The following is a 22,511-nucleotide window of genomic DNA, read 5'->3' on the forward strand; positions in this document are numbered from 1 at the left end:
TGTATATATATTTATATAAATATATAAAAAACCGTGAATAAACAGTGCCCTAAGACAGACACCAACAGTTTTATACACAGAAAACAATTCATTCTACTGACAGTCTCACTCCTGTTGCATCTCCCTGGATAACCCAGGGCCTCAGCTGTGTCTCTAGGAAAGCCAGGCAGAGGCTCTTGAACAGGACTGTCACGGAGGGGCCTTGTGCATCCATGCCATGCAACTTGGCACTACCCTTTCTAAGAGACAAAGTGCTGCACCAAGTTTGCCCCCTTGGTTGATTGCTTGCAGGTTGGCTAGAAGGAGAAGGCAGGTGGGCAGTGGCCACACCCACGCCCCACCCACCCCAGCACCCAAGGCAGGTGTGTGCCCTGCCGCTGAGGAAGCTGGGAGCACGTCTACAGGCCAAATGAAAGTGAGCACAAACATCTCTGTGTATTGAGATCAACACAATTGACTATTCATGGTTATCTGCTTAGAGGAAATTTGAATGGGGCTTAGTGACTGGGCATTTTCTTTCCTGGTTTTCATGTCGCAACTTGGCTGGTAGGACCTGTGGGAAAGGATTTCTTTCTGTTCCACTAGAAGGTGCAGAGGTCGCCAGGATGCCTTATCTAGTCTGTGTCAGGGCTTCATGCGGTCAAAGTGGTTATGCTTTGCAAGGTGCTGTCCCAGCCTCCATATCTCACCGCGTTCTGCCTTCTCCTTTCCAGGAAGCCCAATGTGCGTACACACTCTTCGTTATTGGCATACTTTGGCTCACGGAAGCTCTGCCTCTGTCGGTCACTGCTTTGCTGCCGGCCTTAATGTTCCCCTTGTTTGGGATCATGCCCTCGAAAAAGGTAAGTCACAATGGTGTTTGTCACAATTGATCCCCAAAGTCCACTGTCATCCACTCCGTTACCCCTCCACTGAGTCTCCAAGGCTGTAAATCTTTACCTGCGGGAGATGGCCCCTAAGTCTCCTTCCAAGTGGCTCGTGGATTCAAACCACCGGCCTTATCAAAATGAGTTTTGGTTTTGGTGAGAGTTGTTGTAAAAATATAGATGAGACAAAAATTTTTGTCTATAACCTACTTTTTATCCTTTCCAACCATGAAGTCTCCCTCTTCTGCATAACAATCCTTCAAGTTTTGGCATCAAGTTTCATTTTAAGCTTATTATAAGTAAAAAGTACCTAATATTTATAGATAATAAAATGGCGGTATTAAAAATATATATAGATGAGACATTTGCCCACTCAGTGTTGTCCATAAACACAATTCAGTGAGATTAATTCCATCAATAACTTGTCCTATTACCATCAATATCCCTTAACCAAATTTCCCATCCCTGTCACAGCACCTCTACTTCTAGACCAGTAATTCCCCTATTTCCCCTTCTTCTCATCCCTCGTAACTGCTATTAAAGTCTGATCTCAGTCTGTTTACCTATTTTAGGGACTCCATAGGAGTGAGATCTTACGGTCTTGAGTCTCTGGTAATCAACCTACTACGTTCAGCATATGTCCAAGGTTTCACCATGTTAAAGGGCTTGTTGACACCTCAGGTGTCTTTCTCAAAGAGCTGGTACTCCACTGAGAACTCTAGCTGGTGCCACTCTAAGCTCAACTACTAGAAGAAAGGTCTTTAGTTTGAACCCAACTAGTGGTTTTGCAGAAGATAGCTTTGCCAATCTCCTTCTGAAAGCACCCAGCTCTAAAACGTTAGGGAGTAAGTAGTCTTACTCTTGAGCCCAAAGGGGGTCATTACCATGAGCAGCTCCGCCATGAATCAGAATCAAGTCGCTAAGAGCTCACAGTAACACATATTGAAATCCTCTCTACTTTGTCTACTCATTCAATTAGTGAAGACTAGTTGGGTTGTTTCCATCTTTGGAGTATAATGAATGGTGTTGCAGTGAACATTGGTTTACATGTAGCTGCTTCTAAGTCTGAAGAGGAACATTTTGAAAGGGAGCAATCAGCCTGTTGGCAAAGCTCAACAAGACCCCACAAAATTCCAGATGTTTCTCTCCTGTAAGATTGGGCATGTGCCCACCTTCAGGGAAGAGTCGTCGACTGCAGCCTCTAGACTCATGCCTGGTCATAGGAGAGCACTTGTGTCCCCTTTTTTGGCCACAGTCTGTGCATGTCGCCTTCCACCCCTGCAAAGAGCAACTCTTCATCGTCCTGAACAAGTTTTTTTTTCTGTTCAGCAGAACTTGGTCTCACTCAGGGTTGGAAAAACTTTTTTTTTTTCCTGGTTTGTTTTGATGATGAAATAGCCTCCCTTATTTTTCCCTCCCAGAAACATGTCATTTCAAAAGATGAAGTCAAATTAACTTTCACGGACATTTCTGGTTTGCTCTTGCTGAGAGGAGTTTATTTGTGCTGAGAGGTGGTTCTTACCTTTGCACAATCTTTTTTTTTTATTATTAAATTTTATTAGTTTCAATGAACATTCACAGGGATTCTGGGCTTTCACTCCTTCATTGCTGCACCATTCTCTCCACCCTCCTCCCCAGTTTGTTCTTCTTCCCCGCCATCCAAATGTCTGTTTTAATTGTCCAATTGCCTCAGTGCTTGTCAAAGTCAGTTCTGATTAATCTCCTTTGTCGGTGTGTCCTTTGCCATTCCCTATCACTCCTCCCTGAGAGAGACTTCACCCTGATTCATAAGGAAAAGGGGATGGCGTATTCTCTTAGCTACTTCCTGCTGAAAAGGGACGCTGTGGGTTTCAGGGTGAAGATCTTCTCTCACTACTCTAAAGGGCCCCTTTGGCAGTAGGAAACACATAGACTATTATGGAGATTGATTTTGGAATTTAGATGCATTCTTATTGATTGTGCTTGGCCGTACATGTTCATATCCTTGAAGATGTATCATTGGGGTGTTGCAACCTAGAAGACACAAATTTGACTAACAAGTTATAAGTACATGAGTCAAAAATTATGGAAAAGTAAAAGAAAGGATTCTTTCATTGTTTTACAAACCCTCCCCCAGGTCCCCTCCACCATGTAGCCCTCGCTCTAGTCTCCTGTGATGACAGAAATACCTAGTTATATATCTCTTTTAAACAGTTTTCTCCCTCCTCTGTTTCAGTGCAGTATACATTATTGAACCCATCTTACCTTTGCACAATCTAAGGGGAGCAGTCTGGAGAAGATGGATTCAGCTTCCCATTGAAAGAGTAAAACCCACTGAAACCCGAATACCCATCTCCATACAGTCCTGTGTCACCCAGCACATGGCAGCTGCTTCATTCACAGGAAAGATACTCAGTTCAATTGTCGTTCCCTGTAATTTCTTACCTTTGGACTTCTGTCATTTGCCTGGGTCCAGGGCTGCTATCTTTAGACTCATCCATCCTGCCATGTGGGTGGAGATTTTTCTTTTCAGCTGACCCCTTCATACCAGGCTCCTTGTAAGAGGATTGTCTCCTTCCTTGTTTCCAAGTGTCTACTTTTCTCCCCTCTGAAGTTCAAATCCAAGTAAATGAGTTTCTGATTCTTCCCTCTGTTCTTTTCTTATCACTTTACTCTTTCATTCCTAATCTGGATTCTTTTTATTTCTAATCTTTCGCTAGTTTAGAATAGATGGTGTTTAGTGCTGTACTTCAGGTCCTCTAAATGTTAAGCCAAGCTCTACTGTCCCATTAACCAGAGATTTAGAATTTAAGAAGTCACTCCAACATTTCAGCATGCTACCCATGGGGAATATAAAAACAAAAAGTGGAGAAGTTCTCAAAAGAGGATCCCAAATTGTTAACCCTTGTGCTAGTAGCTTTAATGATCCTGCTTTCAGAATAATTAACTTTAATGATCACCCGTCTGACTGTTATGATGGACTAAAATTTACTTTTAACCACCACTTTAAAGTGGCTGGAGTAGAAATCACTCAGCTGCAGCTAGAGGGCCTGAATGGGCTGATTTGGGAGAGTATGAAACACTTAGAAAGAATTAGAAAAGATTGGGTCTAGAAATGTCTGTCTGGATGGGGCTGCCAATGACATATCTGCCTCTTTCAGATCTCTGGGGAGGAACTAAAGGTGCTAAAATTCTAGATGGTACTAGGATTAACATCACTTAGGACACTGATGTATAATACTGTCTTAGGCTATGCTCTTCAGAGAAGCCAACACAATGAAATATTACGTGTGTATGTGTGCAGCGGGTGGTGGTGGTAGGTGCTGTTGAATAGAGTATGACCCGTAGCAGTCCTGTGAACAACAGATCTCAACCTTTGCCATCCTCATCATCTTCAACACATTCAAGCCCATTGTAGTGTCACTGTGTCAACCCACCCGGGTGAAGGTCTTCTTCTCCTTTGCCATCCCTCCACCTTTCCAAGAATGATATCTGTTCCCAAAGAATAGCTTCTCTTAGCAACATGCCTGAAGTTTGTGAGAGGAGCTTTATCACCTTTGGTTCCAATGCACACTGTCTCTGTATATATCTATAATAATGAAGCTATACATCTCTCATTGGAGGGGATTTCCCATCTTTATTCTGAGGAGCTGGTGGATTTGAAGCACTGAAGTGGTTAGACTTTTAGGATAGCACATTATTTGCAGCTGGAGACACACACACACACACACACACACACACACAGAGAGAGAGAGAGAGAATATGAGAATGAATATATATTATTTCAAGGAAATGGCTCGAGTGCTCACGGAGGCTGGGAGGTCCAGCTATGTGGGCTAGACCTCAAAAGAGAGGCAGCTGAGAGATTAATGCATCCGGGTCATTGGGCAGGTAGGCAGAATCACAGGGATTTCATGTGCTGTACACAGGGTCATTATAAGTCAAAGAAGACTCAGTGTCACATAATAGCAACAGGCTCTTCAACTAAGAAGGGAGCACTTCTGGTTCAGCTCCCACATTGGGCAGGGGTGGAATCCTCTTCAGAGTATCCCTTGCAGATGAGGTCATGCTAGAAGTGCTTAATATGTGTGAATTCCCCATCTTTCTTAAGGAAATTTAAGTCATTTCTGAGTCATTTTAATTCTAAAGTGACTAATTGGACCCATTTTTGCAAGTGTTTCCAGAAACATCCAAATCTGAGATTCAGTCACTTTACATCATTAGACTTTTTTCCTAATTCTAAAATTCTTCAAATGAACCTCATATTTCTTCCTCATCATGATGTTCTCTGTTGTTATGGGTATGTGTTGTCAAGTCACTTGTGACCCATAGTAACCCTACGTTCAGCAGCCCTGAACCCTGCCCTGTCCTGAGCCAGTCTCACTAATTCCAATACACCAACACTCAGTGCCCCAGTTACTCTGTCAATCCATCTCATCTGGAGTCTTCCTCTCCTGCGCTGTCCTTTCACTCTTCCAAGCATGATGTCCTTCTCCAAGGACCAGTCTCTCCTGGTCATGTGCCCAAAGTATGTGTGACAGAGCTTCAAAATCCTAACCTCTAAGGAGAAACTTGGTTTCACCCTCTCCAAGACAAACCTATTTGTTTTCCATGGTATGTTCAAGGTTCTCCAGATTTGAAAATAAATATATACTCCTACAGTCTTCTCAACTCCAGCCTACATGGTTTTCTGAACTCAATTCCTATCCTCAACCTCTCACCATCTCCATCAACACCATCATCTTGTCCTAGAACTAACTCTAGCTTTTCCAATGACAAAGATGAGATTATAAATAGAAAATTTTTCCACATACTAAGCACTCACTGTGACAAATAATCTTCTAAATATTTGTGGACTGATAAAACTGAATAGATCACTTTTCAGAGACTCTATTGAAAAGTGAAGGGAGACTCTCATGTCCTTTCTCATATCAGCCTTATTTTGTCTTACGCTTTATGTGGTTGTTTCCACAGAGCTAACCTAACAGAAATGAAAGCCCTTTGGACTTTAGTTAGGAAAACGAAAACGAAAAACAACAACATAAAAAAACCCACACAGAACTCACAACTACTATTTTTCAATCTTGTGATCTCTCTGGAGAAGGCATCTGACCTCTTACTAGTAAATAGTTGACCAAAGCTAGAGGATATTATGGGACGAGCTAGATTCTGTTAGTCAGGAGATGTGATCTTAAAATTTGACGCTTGCCATTAATCATTTGTGCAATCTTGATTATGTTCATTAATAATAGGGACTTTTGTCCTCTTCTCTGCAAATAGGGAATGAGAATTCCTCTGAAGATGTATTTTTTAAAAATATTTTAAAAAGTATTTTAACAATGAAATCAAGTCATTTTTTGTGAAAGAATGGTGACAATTTAGTATGAAGCACTCTTATTAGTTTAATATTTTTAGTTAAAATGCGTTTTGATGGACTATCATTTCAGCCTCTTGGTACATTTTCAAATCTTAAATCCTTCATTGCAAGGCTGGTCCTTTAAAAAAGGTATCATGTTTGGAAAAATTGATGGTAAATGAAGTTGAGAAAGACTTAGAAGGAGATGGATTCACACCGTGACTGCACCAATCAGGCAATGTTTTGATCTGTTGCACAAAGAGTCACTCTTGGTAAGAGTTGCCCCACTGGCACCTAACAACAACATGAGTGCAATAGATTTATTGTAAGAGAGAGCTGAGAGCTGAAGTTCAGTGCGGGACAACTAAGTCTGAAACACTGATTAGGCAGGTGAGTGAAGATGTTAAGCAGGCAGGTGGATACACATGAGTCCAGAGTTCACATGAGATAGCTGAGCCAGAGATAGACAGTTGAGAGTCATCAGCAGGTAGATAATATTTAAAGCCCTAAGCTTTAAAGGTGAAGAAGATAGAGAAGCAAAAGACAAATAATTGGCTTCTGGATGAGTACAGCAGGAAGGAGAGATCATTGAGAGGATAAAATAGCAGCAAAGAACACCGAGGAGGAAAGGTTACAGAGATAGGAGGCAAACAAGGAGAGTGTGAGTTCTGAAGGGCGAGTAAAGCAAAGGTTTCAAAGATGAGACAAGGATCAGATAGATATGTCAACTGTAATGATAGGTCAGCTATTAAGAAAGCACAATTTAATCACTGGATTAGGCAGCAAAGCATAAATAAATATTAAAAAATATAGATGCTCTGTTGTGGTTGTTGTTATATACTACTATCAAGTCGACATATCATCCTAGGTAGATTGTATTCATATGTGTAGTCATTTGCAAAGCACTTCTTAGGAACCGTTTAGTTTCATTCACAAACACAATGTAAGATAATGTTTAACTTCTACTGTTGGGTATAGTGACTTGCAGAAATGTTACTCAACTATTCCAATACACACCTAAGAGAGAACCCAGGTGTTTGGTTTGCAAAATCCCATATTTTTTAAATGAAATCTCATTTTGAGACAAAAACATAACTATCTCAGTCTTGAAATAGATTTCAGATTCATTAGGAATTTTGACACATCAATTTGCCTCAGAAATAGTTATATTTGTAAGTGTCATTTATAATACAAATCAACAGTTCTTGCTCCCATTACCTTCTAGACAAGTCAGCGAAAAGTGAAAACATCAACTTGGAGCTAATGTTCTTCCACAAATGTGCTAACAAAACTCAAAGAATTGGCCACACAACAGAAAACAGAGAATGGACAAAATCCTCCTTAAGTTTGGCCATCAATTCCTTTAATTTAGACAATTGGACCATATTTTATACTTCATTTGCATAGCCTATTAAAAGTTTTTACACAATGGGCCTTACAGAAGAATATAGCTTGATATCAAATATTTTTAAAATAAAGTTTTATTGGAACACAACTTTTAATAATTTCTTTTCCTATTGTCAGTGTTTTTGTGCTACAGGGACAGATTGAGGATAATTGAGGTAAGGATCAAATGGTTTACAAAACTGAAATCTGCTTTTTCCTTTTTAAAATTTTTTTTACTGGTTTGCATACAATAATTTACGTTGTGTTTCCTTCTTGTACATTGTGCTTCATACAATCACGTACATTGCGTTGCATACAATCATTCACATTCATTGTATTTTATAGAATTAATTACCATTGAACCATGTTATAACCCTGTCATTTTGGGTCTGCATTGAATCTTTTCTATTCCTCTACTCTCTATCTGTCCACTAAACTCTGCTGTCTTAGTGATTTCCACTCTTAACCTTTTACAGACCTCTTTCACCCTTTCCCTTTGCCCCTTTCCACTTTTGGACATTTATACACATCTTACTAGTTATTCTTCTGTTTTTAAAATAACAGCCTTATGTAGCATTTGCCCTTATAAGACTGAGTTAATTCATTCAGCATCATATTCTCTACATTCTCCCTTGTTATACAGTATTTTACAAAACTGTTGTCCCTTAGTGCTGCATAGTATTTCATGGTGTGACTGTACCACAATTTCTTAATCCATTTGTTGATAGGCATTTGGGCTGTTTCCTAATTTATTGCTATATTTCATCACCTAAGAAGTCAAAAGGGTTTTATACCAAAAATCAAGCCCACTCCCGTAGAGTCATATCTGAGTAATGATAAACTTCCCTGTGGTCTCAGAAACTGTAAATATTTACAGGAGGAGACTGTCTAGTGGTTTCAAACCTCCAACCTTTCCATGAGGACTTCAGCATGCTACATACTACATCGTCAATGCTCCTTTAAGGATTGTGTTATTGTTCTTGTGTGCTACTGAGTTGGAACTGACTCATTGTTGACCCTCTAGTTGGTATCAGAGGCAGTAAGTTGCAGGGGGGGGAGGGGGGGTAAGAATTCTCCTCTTTTCTCTCACAGAACATCTCGTGGATTCAAACGGCATACCTTTGACATTGCAGCACAACTTCTTACTACTAGGCCACCAGAGCTTTTAAGGAGTAAGGAAATCTTAAAATGTGATAATATTTGCATTTTCTAAGGTTTCTATGATAGTGGTGTATGTTAGATCAGAAATGGGCAGATCATACAATAACAAGGTGAAACACGGGGAAGAGTATAGTTAGTTAAGGTAATAAGTATATGGTGATGATGAGGGTAATTGTAATAATAATAAAAGAGGAGCATTTAAAAGATACAGAAAAACTAGAATGAATACAAATTGATAATAGGTACAGATATAAAGAGAATAAAAATTATAGCCAATTCTTAAGTTTTTTTCACTTAGTCAATTTAATAGGTAAGATTCTTATTCACTACAGCATACTATACTGGAGGAAGAACATATTTGAAGTATGAAGAATGAGAAGGAAATCTTAAGTTGAATAAATTATTCTGGAACTCAGTAGGCTTATCTGTCTGGGTAGAAAGATCTTGATGTGTCAGTATTCATTCAACAAATATGTGCTGAGTGCACCCTATGACTTAAGCATTATTTTAGTCACATAGAGATAAAAGTTGAATCTGTAAGATACACCCATCAGGTAAATAAAGCAGAAAGACTGAAACAGCACTATGTAGAATATTAACATTTGCAATAATAACACCTTGATTTTTTGAAGTTGTTGTTGTTATTAAGTGCTGTCAAGTTGTTAGACGACTCATAGCAACCCTATGAATGAAAGACCCGAACATTTGTATAACTTTGGTCGTTTCCCCAAGTCGAAACTCCATAGAGTTTCCCGAGGCAAGCCATTTCAGAAGTGGATGCGACTCCTGCTTCCAAGCTTGTTTTAATCGGGGAGCTCCACCAAACACTCTCCACCATGGTTGACCATTATCACATTTGGCACATCATTGTCACAGTGTTCAGCTTCTCAGCAACCACAAGTTACTTCTGTACGGCAATGCACAGACCAGTGGTATACCACCTAGAAGAATATTTGACATAGGCTGAAATTAACCAATCTGAGAGACAGGGGCTTGAAATAGGGAGGGGCAAAAATAAGTCCCACTCAGCACTCTGAGATTTACCTTTGAATGTATTTGTGGACCCACATTGAACTTTTGATTGAAGGGATTCACTTTTAAAAGAAAGGCAAGTGGGAAAAGAGAGGAGAAAGAAAAGAAGATAGAGATTGTTTTCTTATAAGGAACAAACTAGTTGGCTTCTGGGTAAAGTTGGTGCCCGTCAGAGCCCACTTCCAAGTGTTGAAGTTGAATTATGCTCATTCTTAGCAATCACCTGGAGCCACAGGAGTGGAAATTGGAGAAATACAACAACAGAGAAACAGGCTGAGCTTGGACGTGTTCCTTTAGCCCTGCCCATGTAGTAGGCACAGATATATGGATGAGTAAGGAAGGGTTGTTGGCTTGAGGAGCAGGGAGTCATGAGGAGCCCTGGCTTGTTGACGTGGCTCCATGTGGGAGGTAGGTCTGAGCTAGGAAGGTCAGGAATGCAGGGAGAAGTGTGGAGTCCTGAGTGCAGCTGATGTCCGTTTACATTTAACCAGGGATGGCTCAGGGATGAGTTGACCACAACCCCACCAGATGAAAAGAAGAAGATCCCTGCTTGAACCTGGGGTCTGCTGCTGCAACGTGATGGCTTGCTCTGGACTGGATTTTGTTTAGGGAAGGAGATGCTTAAAGTTTCCAAGTTGAGAAGAGCATCTTTCAGCAAAAGGGATCTTTCAGCGGGTTCTCTCAAAGTACTGATTTGTAAGGATGGCAAGTCAGCAGTTGGCTTTCTAAAAGGGGGAGATTGGTCATAACACAAGTAATTAGCTTACATGCTTTCACAAAAGCAATTGATGGGGTGATTTCACGGGGTGGGTGGCAAACAACTCACAATATATATGAATGAAATATAATGTAAATGAAAGATTATGGAACATAATGTACCTGCATGAAACACAATGTATATGAATGATAGAATTATTATTTTAAAAGGGAAAAAAAGAGTAAAAAGAGTAAGCATTAAGGATGTTATCCAAGATGGTGCAGTAGTCAGATGTCTTACAGTAACATCTTACCCCAAAGATCCAAGGAACTAAGTGATTTATATATAGTTGACAGCCTGGGGACCCTGCGTGTTAAAGGCAAGGCCAAATAAATGGACTGAGTAGCTTATGGAAGAACAGACTGCATATCAACAACAGACACGGAGAGTCATGCGTGTCACTGTACCTGCACAATACAGCTGTATGGAGACAAGAAAGCAGTGTTCCACGGTGCAGCTAGGATACGACGATTCTGCGTCCACATTCAGGCAAGAGTTCTCCTCTCCCCATCAAAGTTAAACAATAGACTCACCTCACCCACTGCACTTCTCCCCAAGCCCCCCTTTGCTGGAAACTCACAGACTTGTGGTGCCCCTCACCCCCTCAACCCTCTCTGCATGTGATCATGATCTGATGGTGTCCATTACATCCTCACCACCTGAGACAGGGGCCCACAGACTAATAGTGTCCAGCCACTGGCTTAGACATTCACTCAGGAGACCTGGGGATCAGCCCCTTTGCCTGCTCATCAGTATCAGGGTTCTGCAGGATGAGAATGTCCACTCCTACACGCAGTTGCCTGTACCAGAGGCTCATGGACTAGTGACACTTTTTTCAGTTACTGACGTTGAGGGCACCTGCCACCCATACACAGCCACCTCTGCTGGGGTCTTGAGGGTCAGCGGCATACCATGTCCTGTGCCATGCTTAAAGGGACGAGGACTACCCTTCTTGAGAGTACAAATGACCTGATAATAACATCCACTCTGCCTCGTTTCTCACGCAGCGTGAAGCTCGGAGCCTGATTATCTTCAATGCAGAAAAGATATTTGATAAAGTTCACCAACTATTCCTGATAAAAATCCTCAGCAAAAATAAGAGTAGAAGGAGCATGTTCCAACATAATAAGACATTCTACAAAACCTACGACCAGCATTATTCTCAATGGCAAGAACTCGAAAGCATTTACCATGAGAATAGGAACTAGACAAGGATGCCCTTTTAGCATGATTGTCATTTAAAACTGTACTGGGAATCCTAGCAAGAGCAATAGGGTAAGGAAAGAAAAGAAAGGGTATTCAAATTACTAAGGAAGGGATGAAACTATCTCTATTTGCAGATTATATGATCATGTACTACAGAATTGAAACTGACCCATAGTTAACCCTCCATTGTGTTTTCAGAGGCACTTAATTGCCTGGGGAGAGATTGCTCATTCTTCTCCCAGAAAGCAGCAGGTGAATTCAAACTGCATGCCTTTAGGATTGTAGCGCAGTTCTTTGCCTCTATACCATGTTGTTGCTGTTGTTATGTGCCGTCGAGTCGCCTGTGACTCATAGCGACCCTGTGTACAACAGCCCTAAACTCCGCTCTGTCCTGTGTCAATTGCACCGTCTCTGACACTCCCATCCCCATTACCCCAGTCACTGAATCAGTCCACCTCATAGAGGGCCTTCCTCTCCTGCGCTGTCCCTCCACCCTCCCAAGCATGATGTCCTTCTCCAAGGACCGGTCTCTCCTCATATGCATATCAAATCCCCACAAATCCACAAGTAAGCTACCGGAAGTTGGTAGATAGAAGGATTGAAAAAAATAGCAGGATCTTATATCAATGTAAAAAGAAAAATCAATTGAATTCCTCTATACCAACAAAGCGAACTTAGAAAAGTAAATCAGGAAAATAATACCATTTAAAATAGTCTCCCAAACAAAAATTATTTAATAATAAGTCTATCTAGAGACATAAACACCCATATAAAGAAAACAGAAAAAAATTAAGAAGCAAAACAATATCTACATAAATGGAAAAACCATGCTCATGGATAGGAAAACTTAATATTGTGAAAACGTCAATATTATCAAAAGCAATCTAGAGATACAGTGCTATCGCAATCTAGAGATACAGTGCTATCTCAATCCAAAGCCCAATAGCATTCTTTAACAAGATGTAGAAACTAATAACCAACTTTATGTGAAAAAGAAGGGTAAGTAAAGCACTGCAGAAGAAGGAAAAAGAGGGCAGAGAAACTCAGACTGGTCTAAGGATCTACAATAAAATGAGAAATAGTAAGAGGATGAAAGAGAGGGAGACAGATTAAAAAAAGAGAGAGTTTGAACCAGAGAGACAAAGAGAGAGGACTAAACAGTAAAGCAATTATTTTCATGCAAAGATGATACTAGAAATAATGAGAATATTAGCCTGTTGTGGGAAATGTAACCAACCAGCATCACTGAACCACCTATACAGAAATTGTTGAGTGAAACTGAAATTTCTAGATAAACAAGCACTTAAAACCCTCTTAATTACTATGAGTCGTGAAAGAGTAAGGGTTCAGCCAGCAGAAGAATAGATGCATTTGAGCTGTGGTGTTGGAGAAAGCTGCCGAATATTCCATGAGTTATTCAAAGAATAAATGGATATTTGTTGGAAAACGTGTAACCCGAATGTTTCTTGGATACAAAGATGGAGAAGCTTCATCCCATATACTTTAGGCATACTGTTAGAAGATATTCCGTGGAAAGGGCCATCGTACTTGGCAAGGTGGAAGGCCAGTGAAGAGGAAGAAGATCCTCAATGAGATTAATTGATATGGTGTCTGCAGCAATGGACTCAAATGGTTCATGGATGATAAGGATGGAGGACAACATTCAGATCTATTATTAAGAGAGTGGCTTTCACTTGTACCCAACTCTAAGCCACTTAACAAACAACATACCATATGGTAGTAGGAGTACCTATTCGTGGTGGTGGTGAGCACTGATCCTCGTGTAATAAATAGTCTAATAGTGAGGGTAGACAAGCACTAGTAAAATGAATATTTGCATAATGTAACAGATATATAAAAACCAAGCAGGACTTTGTGATATGGAAAAGTAATATCACCTATTTATTTTGGGCTTTATTTTACTTGGATCCACAATGAACACCCATGGAAACAAGAGTCAACAAATGAAATGATCTGTTGCAATGAGAAAATCTGATCTGTCACCTGTGACCTCTTTAAAGGGTCTTACTTTAAAGATTGATGTTTACTTAAGCAAAGCAATGGCAGTTTCAACTGTCATATGTATACGTAAAAGGTGGACAATGACTAAAGAAGAATTTTGACGTTGAATGGTAGTGTTGGTACAGAATACTGAATACACTCTGGACCCTCAATAGTACAAACAAACCTGTCTTGGAAAAAGTGTAGCCAACGTGTTCCTTAGACGCAAAGATGGTGGAATTTTGCTTTACATGCTTTGGCCTTGTGATGAGGAGAGTCCAGTCCTGGACAAAGCCATCAAGTTTGGTAAAGCGGAGGGTCAGTGCACAAGAGGAAAGTCCTCAATGAGAGGGATTCACATGATGCCTGCAACGCTGGAGACTGAGAGGTTGGGAGAGGACAAAGATATTTTTCCTTCTTGTTATTTATAGGGTTGATGCAGTGAGAACATGATCCCTGGAACCTAATTACACTTGAAGAATTAAAGAGATGTGCAATTCAGTAAAATACCAGAGAAAACCATGTCAGATGTGTATTCATCCGATAGGGGTCTCTGGTGCGTGGCTGAGGCTCATTCAGTTTTGTTGCTGTGTACCGTTGGGTCAGAACAGGCCCATAGCTGAACCTCTGGTGGGTTTTCAGAGGCAGTTAATCACATGGGAGGAGATTGCCCATCCTTCTTCTGCATTCAGTACTGAGGACCTCTGGTGGCCTAGTGGCAAGAAGCTGTGCTACAATCCATAAGATAATAAAGAAATTGATGTGATTCTTTTCCCCTTACTCAATTAGTATAAATTATAAAGAGATAATATAGACTTCAAAAAACATAATGCACTTACAGTTCATAGAACATAAGGGTGTCTACTATTAAATTTTTTTAAATTTTATATTATTTTTTGTGTGTACTGTCAAATTGAATCTGACTGGTACAGGAGGATACAGCGCCTCCTTCTCCAGCAGAGCATCTGGTGGATTTGAACCGCTTACCTCTGGGATTGCAGTACAGCTTCTTGCCAGTAGGCCACCAGAGCTCTGCTGTTCAATTTTTTTTAATAAAATGTTTATTTTATACTGATTTACTTACAAAGTTAATATACGCTGTTTTACACATTGGATCTTTCTCATCTCCTTTACCCACCCCTCCCTTCACCCATCAGACTCTAGAATCTTATGATTAACCCCACTCTCGACCCCACTCTACCCGTATCCCTCCTCACCACTTTTCTCTTCCCCTTTCATCTTAGATCCTCATATATGTTCTACAATAATATGGTCTTAAACAGTATTTGTCCTTATGAGGCTGAGTTAGTTCACTTAGCATAATGCTCTCCAGAGACTCCCAAGTTAGGTAGTAATTTACAAAATCATTACTCCTGCATGCTGTGTAGTATTCCATCATGTGATGGCACCATAATTTCTCAATCATTTGATTGTGGTTGGATATTTGGGCTGTTTCCATGTTTTTGTGATGGTGAATAATGCTGCTATGAGCATTAATATACAAATCTCAGGTAGTGTCTCAGTTCTCATTTTCTCAGGGTATATTCCAACCAATGGAATGGAATAGCCGGGTCATATGGAATTTCTATGTTCAGCTTTTTGAGAAAACACCAAACTGCCTTCCAGAGTGGTTGTACCATTTTACAATCCCATCAACAATGTATAAGAGTTCCTATCGTCTCCAACTTTTCTTACTTACTGTCCTGTTAAACTTTGCTACTGCTACTGGAGTGAGATAATATCTCATTGTGGTTTTGATTTAGCTCTTTCTTATTGCCAGTGATTCTGTACTGCTCAATTTTTTATTTAATAGGTAATCATATTTTTTTAAACTTTTACTGGAACTAAATCAAGCTTAGTAAGCTATAGTAAAAACACTGAATGGTACAGTTGATATTATGGTTAAGCGTTCAGCTTCTAATCAAAAGGTAGGTGGTTGGAACCCATCCAGTGACGTCAAGGCAGACAGCATGATGATCTGCTGATACAACAGAAATCCAATGTGGAAATCCCTCTGTGTCTGTAAAACCAAAACCCAATCAAACCCACTGTTGTCATGCCAATTTCAACCCATGGCAACCCTCCACTGGGATTCCTCAAAACTGAAATTGATAATAGGAGGAGCCATCTTTATCTTTCTGTCATGGATGATGGAAGAGCTGTATGTTCTAATCCCCTGGAGGGCACAAGACAGCCAACTGCCACATCTTCCCCCCTCACTGCGGGATTCAAACTGCTAGCCTTTCCGTTACCAGCCTACTGTCAGAGTTCTTATCTCATTTTTTTTTTTAATAAGATATTTGTGATTAAGGTTTTGGACGAAGGGGTTTTGCCTCTTTGTGAGGCGTAAAATAAACAGTGACATTTTACAGTTTCTTAGGAGAGGAAATAATATATTAGTATGAAAAAAATGATATGTTTCTCAAAACTACTTGAACACAAAAACCTTTCTTAGAAAATTTACACACTCAAATATATGTCAGAGTGTTAATTGGGAAATAGTACTGGAAATGGTTGTTCAAGCTGTGTGAAAAGTGTTAGCTAAAAACGGCATCCCCCACTTAAAAGTATTTCTTTTATAAGAATTTATAAATTAAAAAAAAGTTCTACATATGAAGGATTATAACTGTGGTTATGGCATCATGGGTCGTGAAGAAAATAATGGTTTGAGTCTTTACTCAGGACTTTTCCAAATCACAGTAAATTTCATTCCATCCTAAGATGATAAGCCAATTCACCTAAGTTTATAGATACCAAAAATGAAGGCATAAAAAGCCTTTGCCTGACCTTAGTCAGCTATTCAAAAAGACAGTATTTCAATGAATGAGTGAAAACCCAAAATCTCTGTAAATTTTCATTAAAACTAATAAAATTTAATAATAAAAAAAATTAAAAAAATTAAAAAAAGACAGTATTTGTGTCCTCTTTGTTCTGTATATTTTTCCTTGATAATGCTTTCTCTTGGTGGGAATATAAAGCATCCTCAAATTTGTATGCAATCTCATGTGTTTCTCTCAACAACATAGATAATGCAATTGAAGGTCAAAGTCAAGAGCAGTGTACTAATGTGTTTCATATGCAATGGCGTTCTTTCCTCCACCACGCAAATAGTCATGAGTTTGATTGTCATTTCAGGTGGCCTCTGCCTATTTCAAAGATTTTCACCTACTGTTAATTGGAGTTATCTGTTTAGCAACATCCATTGAGAAATGGAATTTGCACAAAAGAATTGCCCTGAGAATGGTGATGATGGTGGGTGTGGATCCAGCATGGTAAGAGTTGTGTTTATTACTCCTGGTTTACATTCTGAACATACCATTTCTTGTAGAACAAATAGCCAAAGAAGTAATGCACATCTAGGGAATTATTTTTAACTTGGTATAATTCATGCCTTTTTTGTTTCCTCTGCAAAATGAAAGTGATACCAAAGTGTGCTTGAGTTGTAGGAAGAAAATTGAACCGAAACAACTTTCCTTTCACTGCAGGCTTAATTACAGGGAGAATGGAATGAGTACACATGACTTTCTGACCTTTCAAACACCTTAGGAGTCACAGCTGAGAGTAGCCCTGAACCTCAACAGACAAGAGAGATATAGTCTTCAGAGTATATTTCAGCCATTTCTTATTGTTTGGGCTGATTATATATTCAAGACTTGTGTAAGAGCACCCTTGATCACCATGAAGGATGTTAAGTACCAAAGACAAAGAGATGCCTGACAAAATACAGAAGTAGACAGAAAAAGTCCAGCGGGAACATTGTTCTCTTTAAAATCAACTATCACAAAGGGAAATGATCAATTAAGATATCTTATCCATAAAGTTACCCGTGGTGAACAGTGTTTGCTGGAGCTTCCCGATTAAAACAAGCCTGGACTCAGGAGTGATATTCACTTCCGAAATGGCTTGCCTCCAGAAACTCTATGAACAGTGCTCAGGCCTTTCGTTCATAGAGTCGCTATGAGTCCTCTACGACTCAACGGCACCTAACAGCAACAGCACCCATAAAGTGTGAATGAATTGATCTGGCTTATTCACTCCTACTGAAAAAGGAAGGCTATATATTTTTCACCAGTTGTTTTGATTTTCTCTACATAGGCTACCTTTTGCAAGAACAATGATGTGAGGTCAAGGAAACTAGAGTTAATCCTTTTCATAATGACATTATGCCTTTAAAGATCTAGTCTTTCCTTTCTCATCTTTCTTTGAAAATGAGAAAAATGTACTGCATGCCACGGCACAGTTCATTCTAGCATGCAGCCACATCTGTGTTTATCATTTATGGAATGACTTGTTTTGCTAAAGAGAAAAAAGGAAATTAAGTGACTCAGATGAGACAAATGGTTTCTGTTCATCTGTGTTACTTAAAAATTTCAAAATGTCTATTTGTTTGAGAGCACTTTACCCTTAAAATGTCCCGGTGTTCCTGGCTTCTGGAGGTGTGGTGGAAATATGTTCCTTTGCCTTGACCCTCTGCTGGCTTGTTCGCTCACCTGATGTGGGTAATGTGTGACACAGGGACACGGCATTCCTGTCCATTATGTGACTAAAAGGCTTTTCAATTTAGACCATTTTTCATCACATAGAAGCTTTATCTCTGTCCCAACTTTAATTTATAGCAGGTTTTCAAGTCCTGCCAATAACTTTAAATGGTTTCAGTTTCCTTTGTAGTAAGAATCATTTTCGTTTATTTAGATTAATTTTTAACAAGTTTTTATTTATATCTTTTTCACATGTAGAAAATAGTCAACTTATCTGAGGTCTCAACTCATAGTGTGGAATAGTAATTTTAGATATCTTTTAAATGTTATTAGAGGATTCCACCAGTGATTCTTGATGGAAAAATGTGCTTCTGTACTTTAGTGTGATTTTGAAAGTTTATAAATACGGCTTAAAGTCAGACAACCTTAGGTATATTATATGAGTCCCAGGTGATTCGATGGCACGTAACAACAACAACATATTCTTTTTAAAGGAGAATTATTTTATGCATAATAGAAGTTGTTGTGTACCGTAGAGTTGGACTGGAGCCATAGCTGACCATTTACAGAGTAAATGGTACTTTCTAAAAGAGTACTGCAATATTGGCGTGATGTTAGATTTATACCACACAGCATCTTGAGGTTTGGTTATAATTTCCATAGTTTTCCATTTTCTGAGCATGATTGTTATGAGAAGACACATCTCTCAGAACTGCACGCCTACATGCGTGCCTGGGTTTCTACAAAAACTTTGGCAATATTTGGAGTATTAAAAAAATGCCCCAACTCACAGACCACATCCTTTAAAGTAACACAGAGCTGGTTAACCCAGCAAGCGCAGCTCCGTACTGAAGGCTCTCTCCTTTCAGGCTCACGCTGGGTTTCATGAGCAGCACGGCCTTCCTGTCTATGTGGCTCAGCAACACCTCTACCGCCGCCATGGTGATGCCCATCGTAGAGGCGGTGGCACAGCAGATCATCAAAGCGGAGGCCGAGGTCGAGGCCACTCAGATGACTTACTTCAATGGCGTGATCAACCATGGACTGGAAACCGATGGTATCGTGTACAGAGAGAGATGACCACAGTGGGATCTAGTCATGTGGGCCCTAGGAACAAACACAGAAATCCTTGGCTAATTTCTACATGAGCATCCATGAAGTGATTTCATATCTTTTTCTCTCCGTTTTCTAGTATTTATGTAAGAAAAGTATGCTGCATAAGTATTTCCCTTTTAATTAATGGTTGAATTTACATACTCTGGAAACAAGAGAAAAGATGATTTTATCATCCTCTACCCCTCTAATGAAATTCTCAGGCCTTTATCGGTAGATTTTTGGGTTATTTTTCCCATCCTGGAATGACCCCTGTGCCTAATATTGGCCATCTTTAATGCCTTCGTTGTATTTGGACGGCATTCCAGATTTCTACTGTGGTAACTTCTGGCTCTGCAGCACTGCTCTCATGCATTAGTGGCATTGTAGGCTGCATTTATAAACTGTGTTGTTAAAATGAATGTGAATGTTGTTGTTCTTACGTGCCGTCGAGCTGTTTGCGACTCATAGCGACCCTATGTACAACAGCCCTAAACCGTGCTCTATCCTGTGCCAATCGCATTGTCTCTGACATACCCATCCCGAGTACCCCAATCAGTCCACCTCATAGAGGGTCTTCCCCTCCTGCGCTGTCCCTCTACTCTGCCCAGCATGATGTCCCTCTCTACAGACCTGTCTCTCCTTACAACATGTCCAAAGTATGTCAGACGAAGCCCCAGAATCCTTGCCTCCAAGGAGCAGCCTGGTTTAATCCTCTCTAAGGAATCTGTTTGTTTTCTTGGCAGTCCATGGTACGTTCAATACTCTTCTCCTGCACCACAGCTCAAATGTGTCAATTCTTCTATCCTCCCTGAATTTATTTTCATCTTCTGGTACTGCTTACACACACACACACACACACGCAGAGATGACCTCTGATTGAAATAATTTTCCTTGTATTTAATGTTTTGCAGAAAGTGTTACTGGACAGGAAACAAATGAAAAGACAGAGAAAACAAAACCAGTTCCAGGGTAAAGAATATTGACATTTTGATTAGGATTTTCCAAATTGCAATTTGACAAAATTATAAACTGGGTCCATTCATTTTTCAGATACTGTACTGATGCAGGGAAAAATTCAAGCAAGCTGGAATTGGAAAAGGTACATTGAATTTTGTTCTTTCTAAATCATTGTACATGAAATCGTATGAGAGATGAAGTTAGATCGGTGTGCAGTTTAAAGTCATGTTACTCTGCTTTCTTGTCCATCAATTTTATTTTTTTTTCTAAGTCAAAATGGGATTTTTTTAAAGTCTTTAAGGATAAACTAAAAAAATATTGTGATAAGAATTCTTTTAGGCTCTGAAAATTAGTCCTACAATTTTCATCTCCTGCTCAGGTTTAAGTAGTGGCAGTTAGCATCTCTGGCTTAAAGAATCACAATTCTTTAAGATGGTGTTTGATTTTCTTGTTAAAAGCGTTGCCGGCCAAAGAGCCCCCTTTTCCTTGGGAGCCTCTCCATTTCTTCCAGGTTATGAACTTGGAGAGACTCCCCTTTGCGTTGTTACACATACAGTCATCTTAAGTGTTGCTTTTGCTACTGGGGGGTTAAAATCACTTCAAGTCCTTATAAGTTTCTGTGATCAAATGTAGGCTGGGAAATTATTTCAGTAGTTCTTCTGGACAGTAAAAGAAAGAAACCAGACCTTTGCAGACTGTCTCATAAAATCCATGTCCTCCATATAAATCAATATATTTGAAAACACTAGATTGCACTGAGGCCGACATATCTAGAGACCACTACAAAAAATAATCCCATGTGGCACCATGGTAACCAAGGCATTACAAACAGGCAAGTGGGACATGTGTTTCTTCCTTAGTGTATAAGGCGTTATCATACAACACAAAAGAGAAGAAGAAAAGAACCAGAAAACAACAACACAACCACTCTATTGTTTACAGAAATCTTACAGGGAAGAGCACTTTATAGGTAAGGAGAAAACAAACACAGAGGAATTTTTTTACCATTAGCTGCAAGTATGCATTAAGCGGTTTTAAGAACAAGACTTGCATACATTGTTATGAAAGTATCATTCTCTTTAGAAATGAGAAGAAGTAATTCTTAAAAAATATAGTCAACAGTTTGTCAGGTATAAAACAAAGAGAACATTAAAAAAAATTCTCATTATTGTATATTTGGAACCAATTGATAGCTGACCCTCCAGTGGGTTTTCAGAGACTGTAAATCACTTGTGAGGAGTTTGCTCATCTTTCTTCTCTGACGCAACTGGGGGAATTTAAACTGCCAAAGAGGTGCCACTCTTGGGTCAGCTATGCCTCTCCCTAAGAACTAGCAGAGCTGTAGAGAGCACATTGGAAACGATCTTTTATATGTGTTTTGAAATCGGCAGGTCTAAATAGAAGGAGTTTAGCGACACTCAGAGACTTCCCTGTGATTGTCTTTGGAAATTCTGTCTCCTGGCATAATGCATAAATTTGATTCAAGACTCTCCAAATTGACTTAGTATCCAGTTTTACCTTAGGATGGGTATTGTTGTTGGTGTTGTATGTCATCAGGTCAGAAACGACTTGTAGCTGCCCCTCCAGTGGGTTTTAGAGGCAGTAAACGGCACAGGAGGAGATTGCGCATCCTTCTCCCACAGAGCAGCTGATGGATTTGAATCGCATGTCTTTGGGAATGCAGTGCAGCTTCCAGCCACTAAGCCGCCAGAGCCTCCTTAGGATGGATAAAGGGATCTCTTGATGCAAAGGTCTAGACCCGGTAAGCAACGAGGAGTCTTGGGAGAAGATGGGCTTAGACTAATAAGTGTGACATAAACAGCATAACAAAGGCATGGACAGAGCCCACACCTTTCAAAAGAAGCAGCCACCAGCTTACTCTGGGTGTCTTACAGAGGCCATCTGCAGTAAGGCCATGTGAATCTGGAAGGATGAGAGAGCGCACCAGCAGAGAAGGACAGGTGTCATGAGTGAAGGTCACATGCACTTTGTGCCTTTGTATTAGCATCCACCAAATTCCATTGTCTGAGCTGAGGGTGGAGGCTGGATAAATATTTAATGATATTCATAACTGAGTTAATATATGAAGAATTGATAAAGATGTCAGATAAGGGACTTATATCTAGACATTTTAAAATACTTGAGCACCACAAGAAGATAAAGGTGAACAATCCAATTGAAAAATGGGCACAGGATATGAACAGACACTTCACCAAGGAAGACATTCAGATGGCCAA

The 22,511-nt window shown here is 39.8% G+C and overlaps 1 protein-coding gene across 1 annotated transcript in view; it reads left to right on the forward strand.

The window, feature by feature from the left end:
• The window catches only part of SLC13A1 (solute carrier family 13 (sodium/sulfate symporter), member 1), an 85,431-nt gene that overhangs the window by 2,567 nt on the left and 60,353 nt on the right, over positions 1-22,511 (forward strand). The window contains exons 2-7 of the mRNA XM_006901801.1: positions 46-121; positions 664-842; positions 16,880-17,016; positions 19,092-19,279; positions 20,229-20,286; positions 20,368-20,416. Of these exons, the coding sequence (XP_006901863.1) occupies positions 46-121; positions 664-842; positions 16,880-17,016; positions 19,092-19,279; positions 20,229-20,286; positions 20,368-20,416 (687 nt within the window). The remainder of the gene's footprint in view (positions 1-45; positions 122-663; positions 843-16,879; positions 17,017-19,091; positions 19,280-20,228; positions 20,287-20,367; positions 20,417-22,511) is intronic.

This window comes from Elephantulus edwardii, unplaced genomic scaffold, assembly GCF_000299155.1.
Source record: "Elephantulus edwardii isolate Elephantulus edwardi_28Jun2011 unplaced genomic scaffold, EleEdw1.0 scaffold00345, whole genome shotgun sequence".
Classification (NCBI taxonomy): Eukaryota; Metazoa; Chordata; class Mammalia; order Macroscelidea; family Macroscelididae; genus Elephantulus; species Elephantulus edwardii.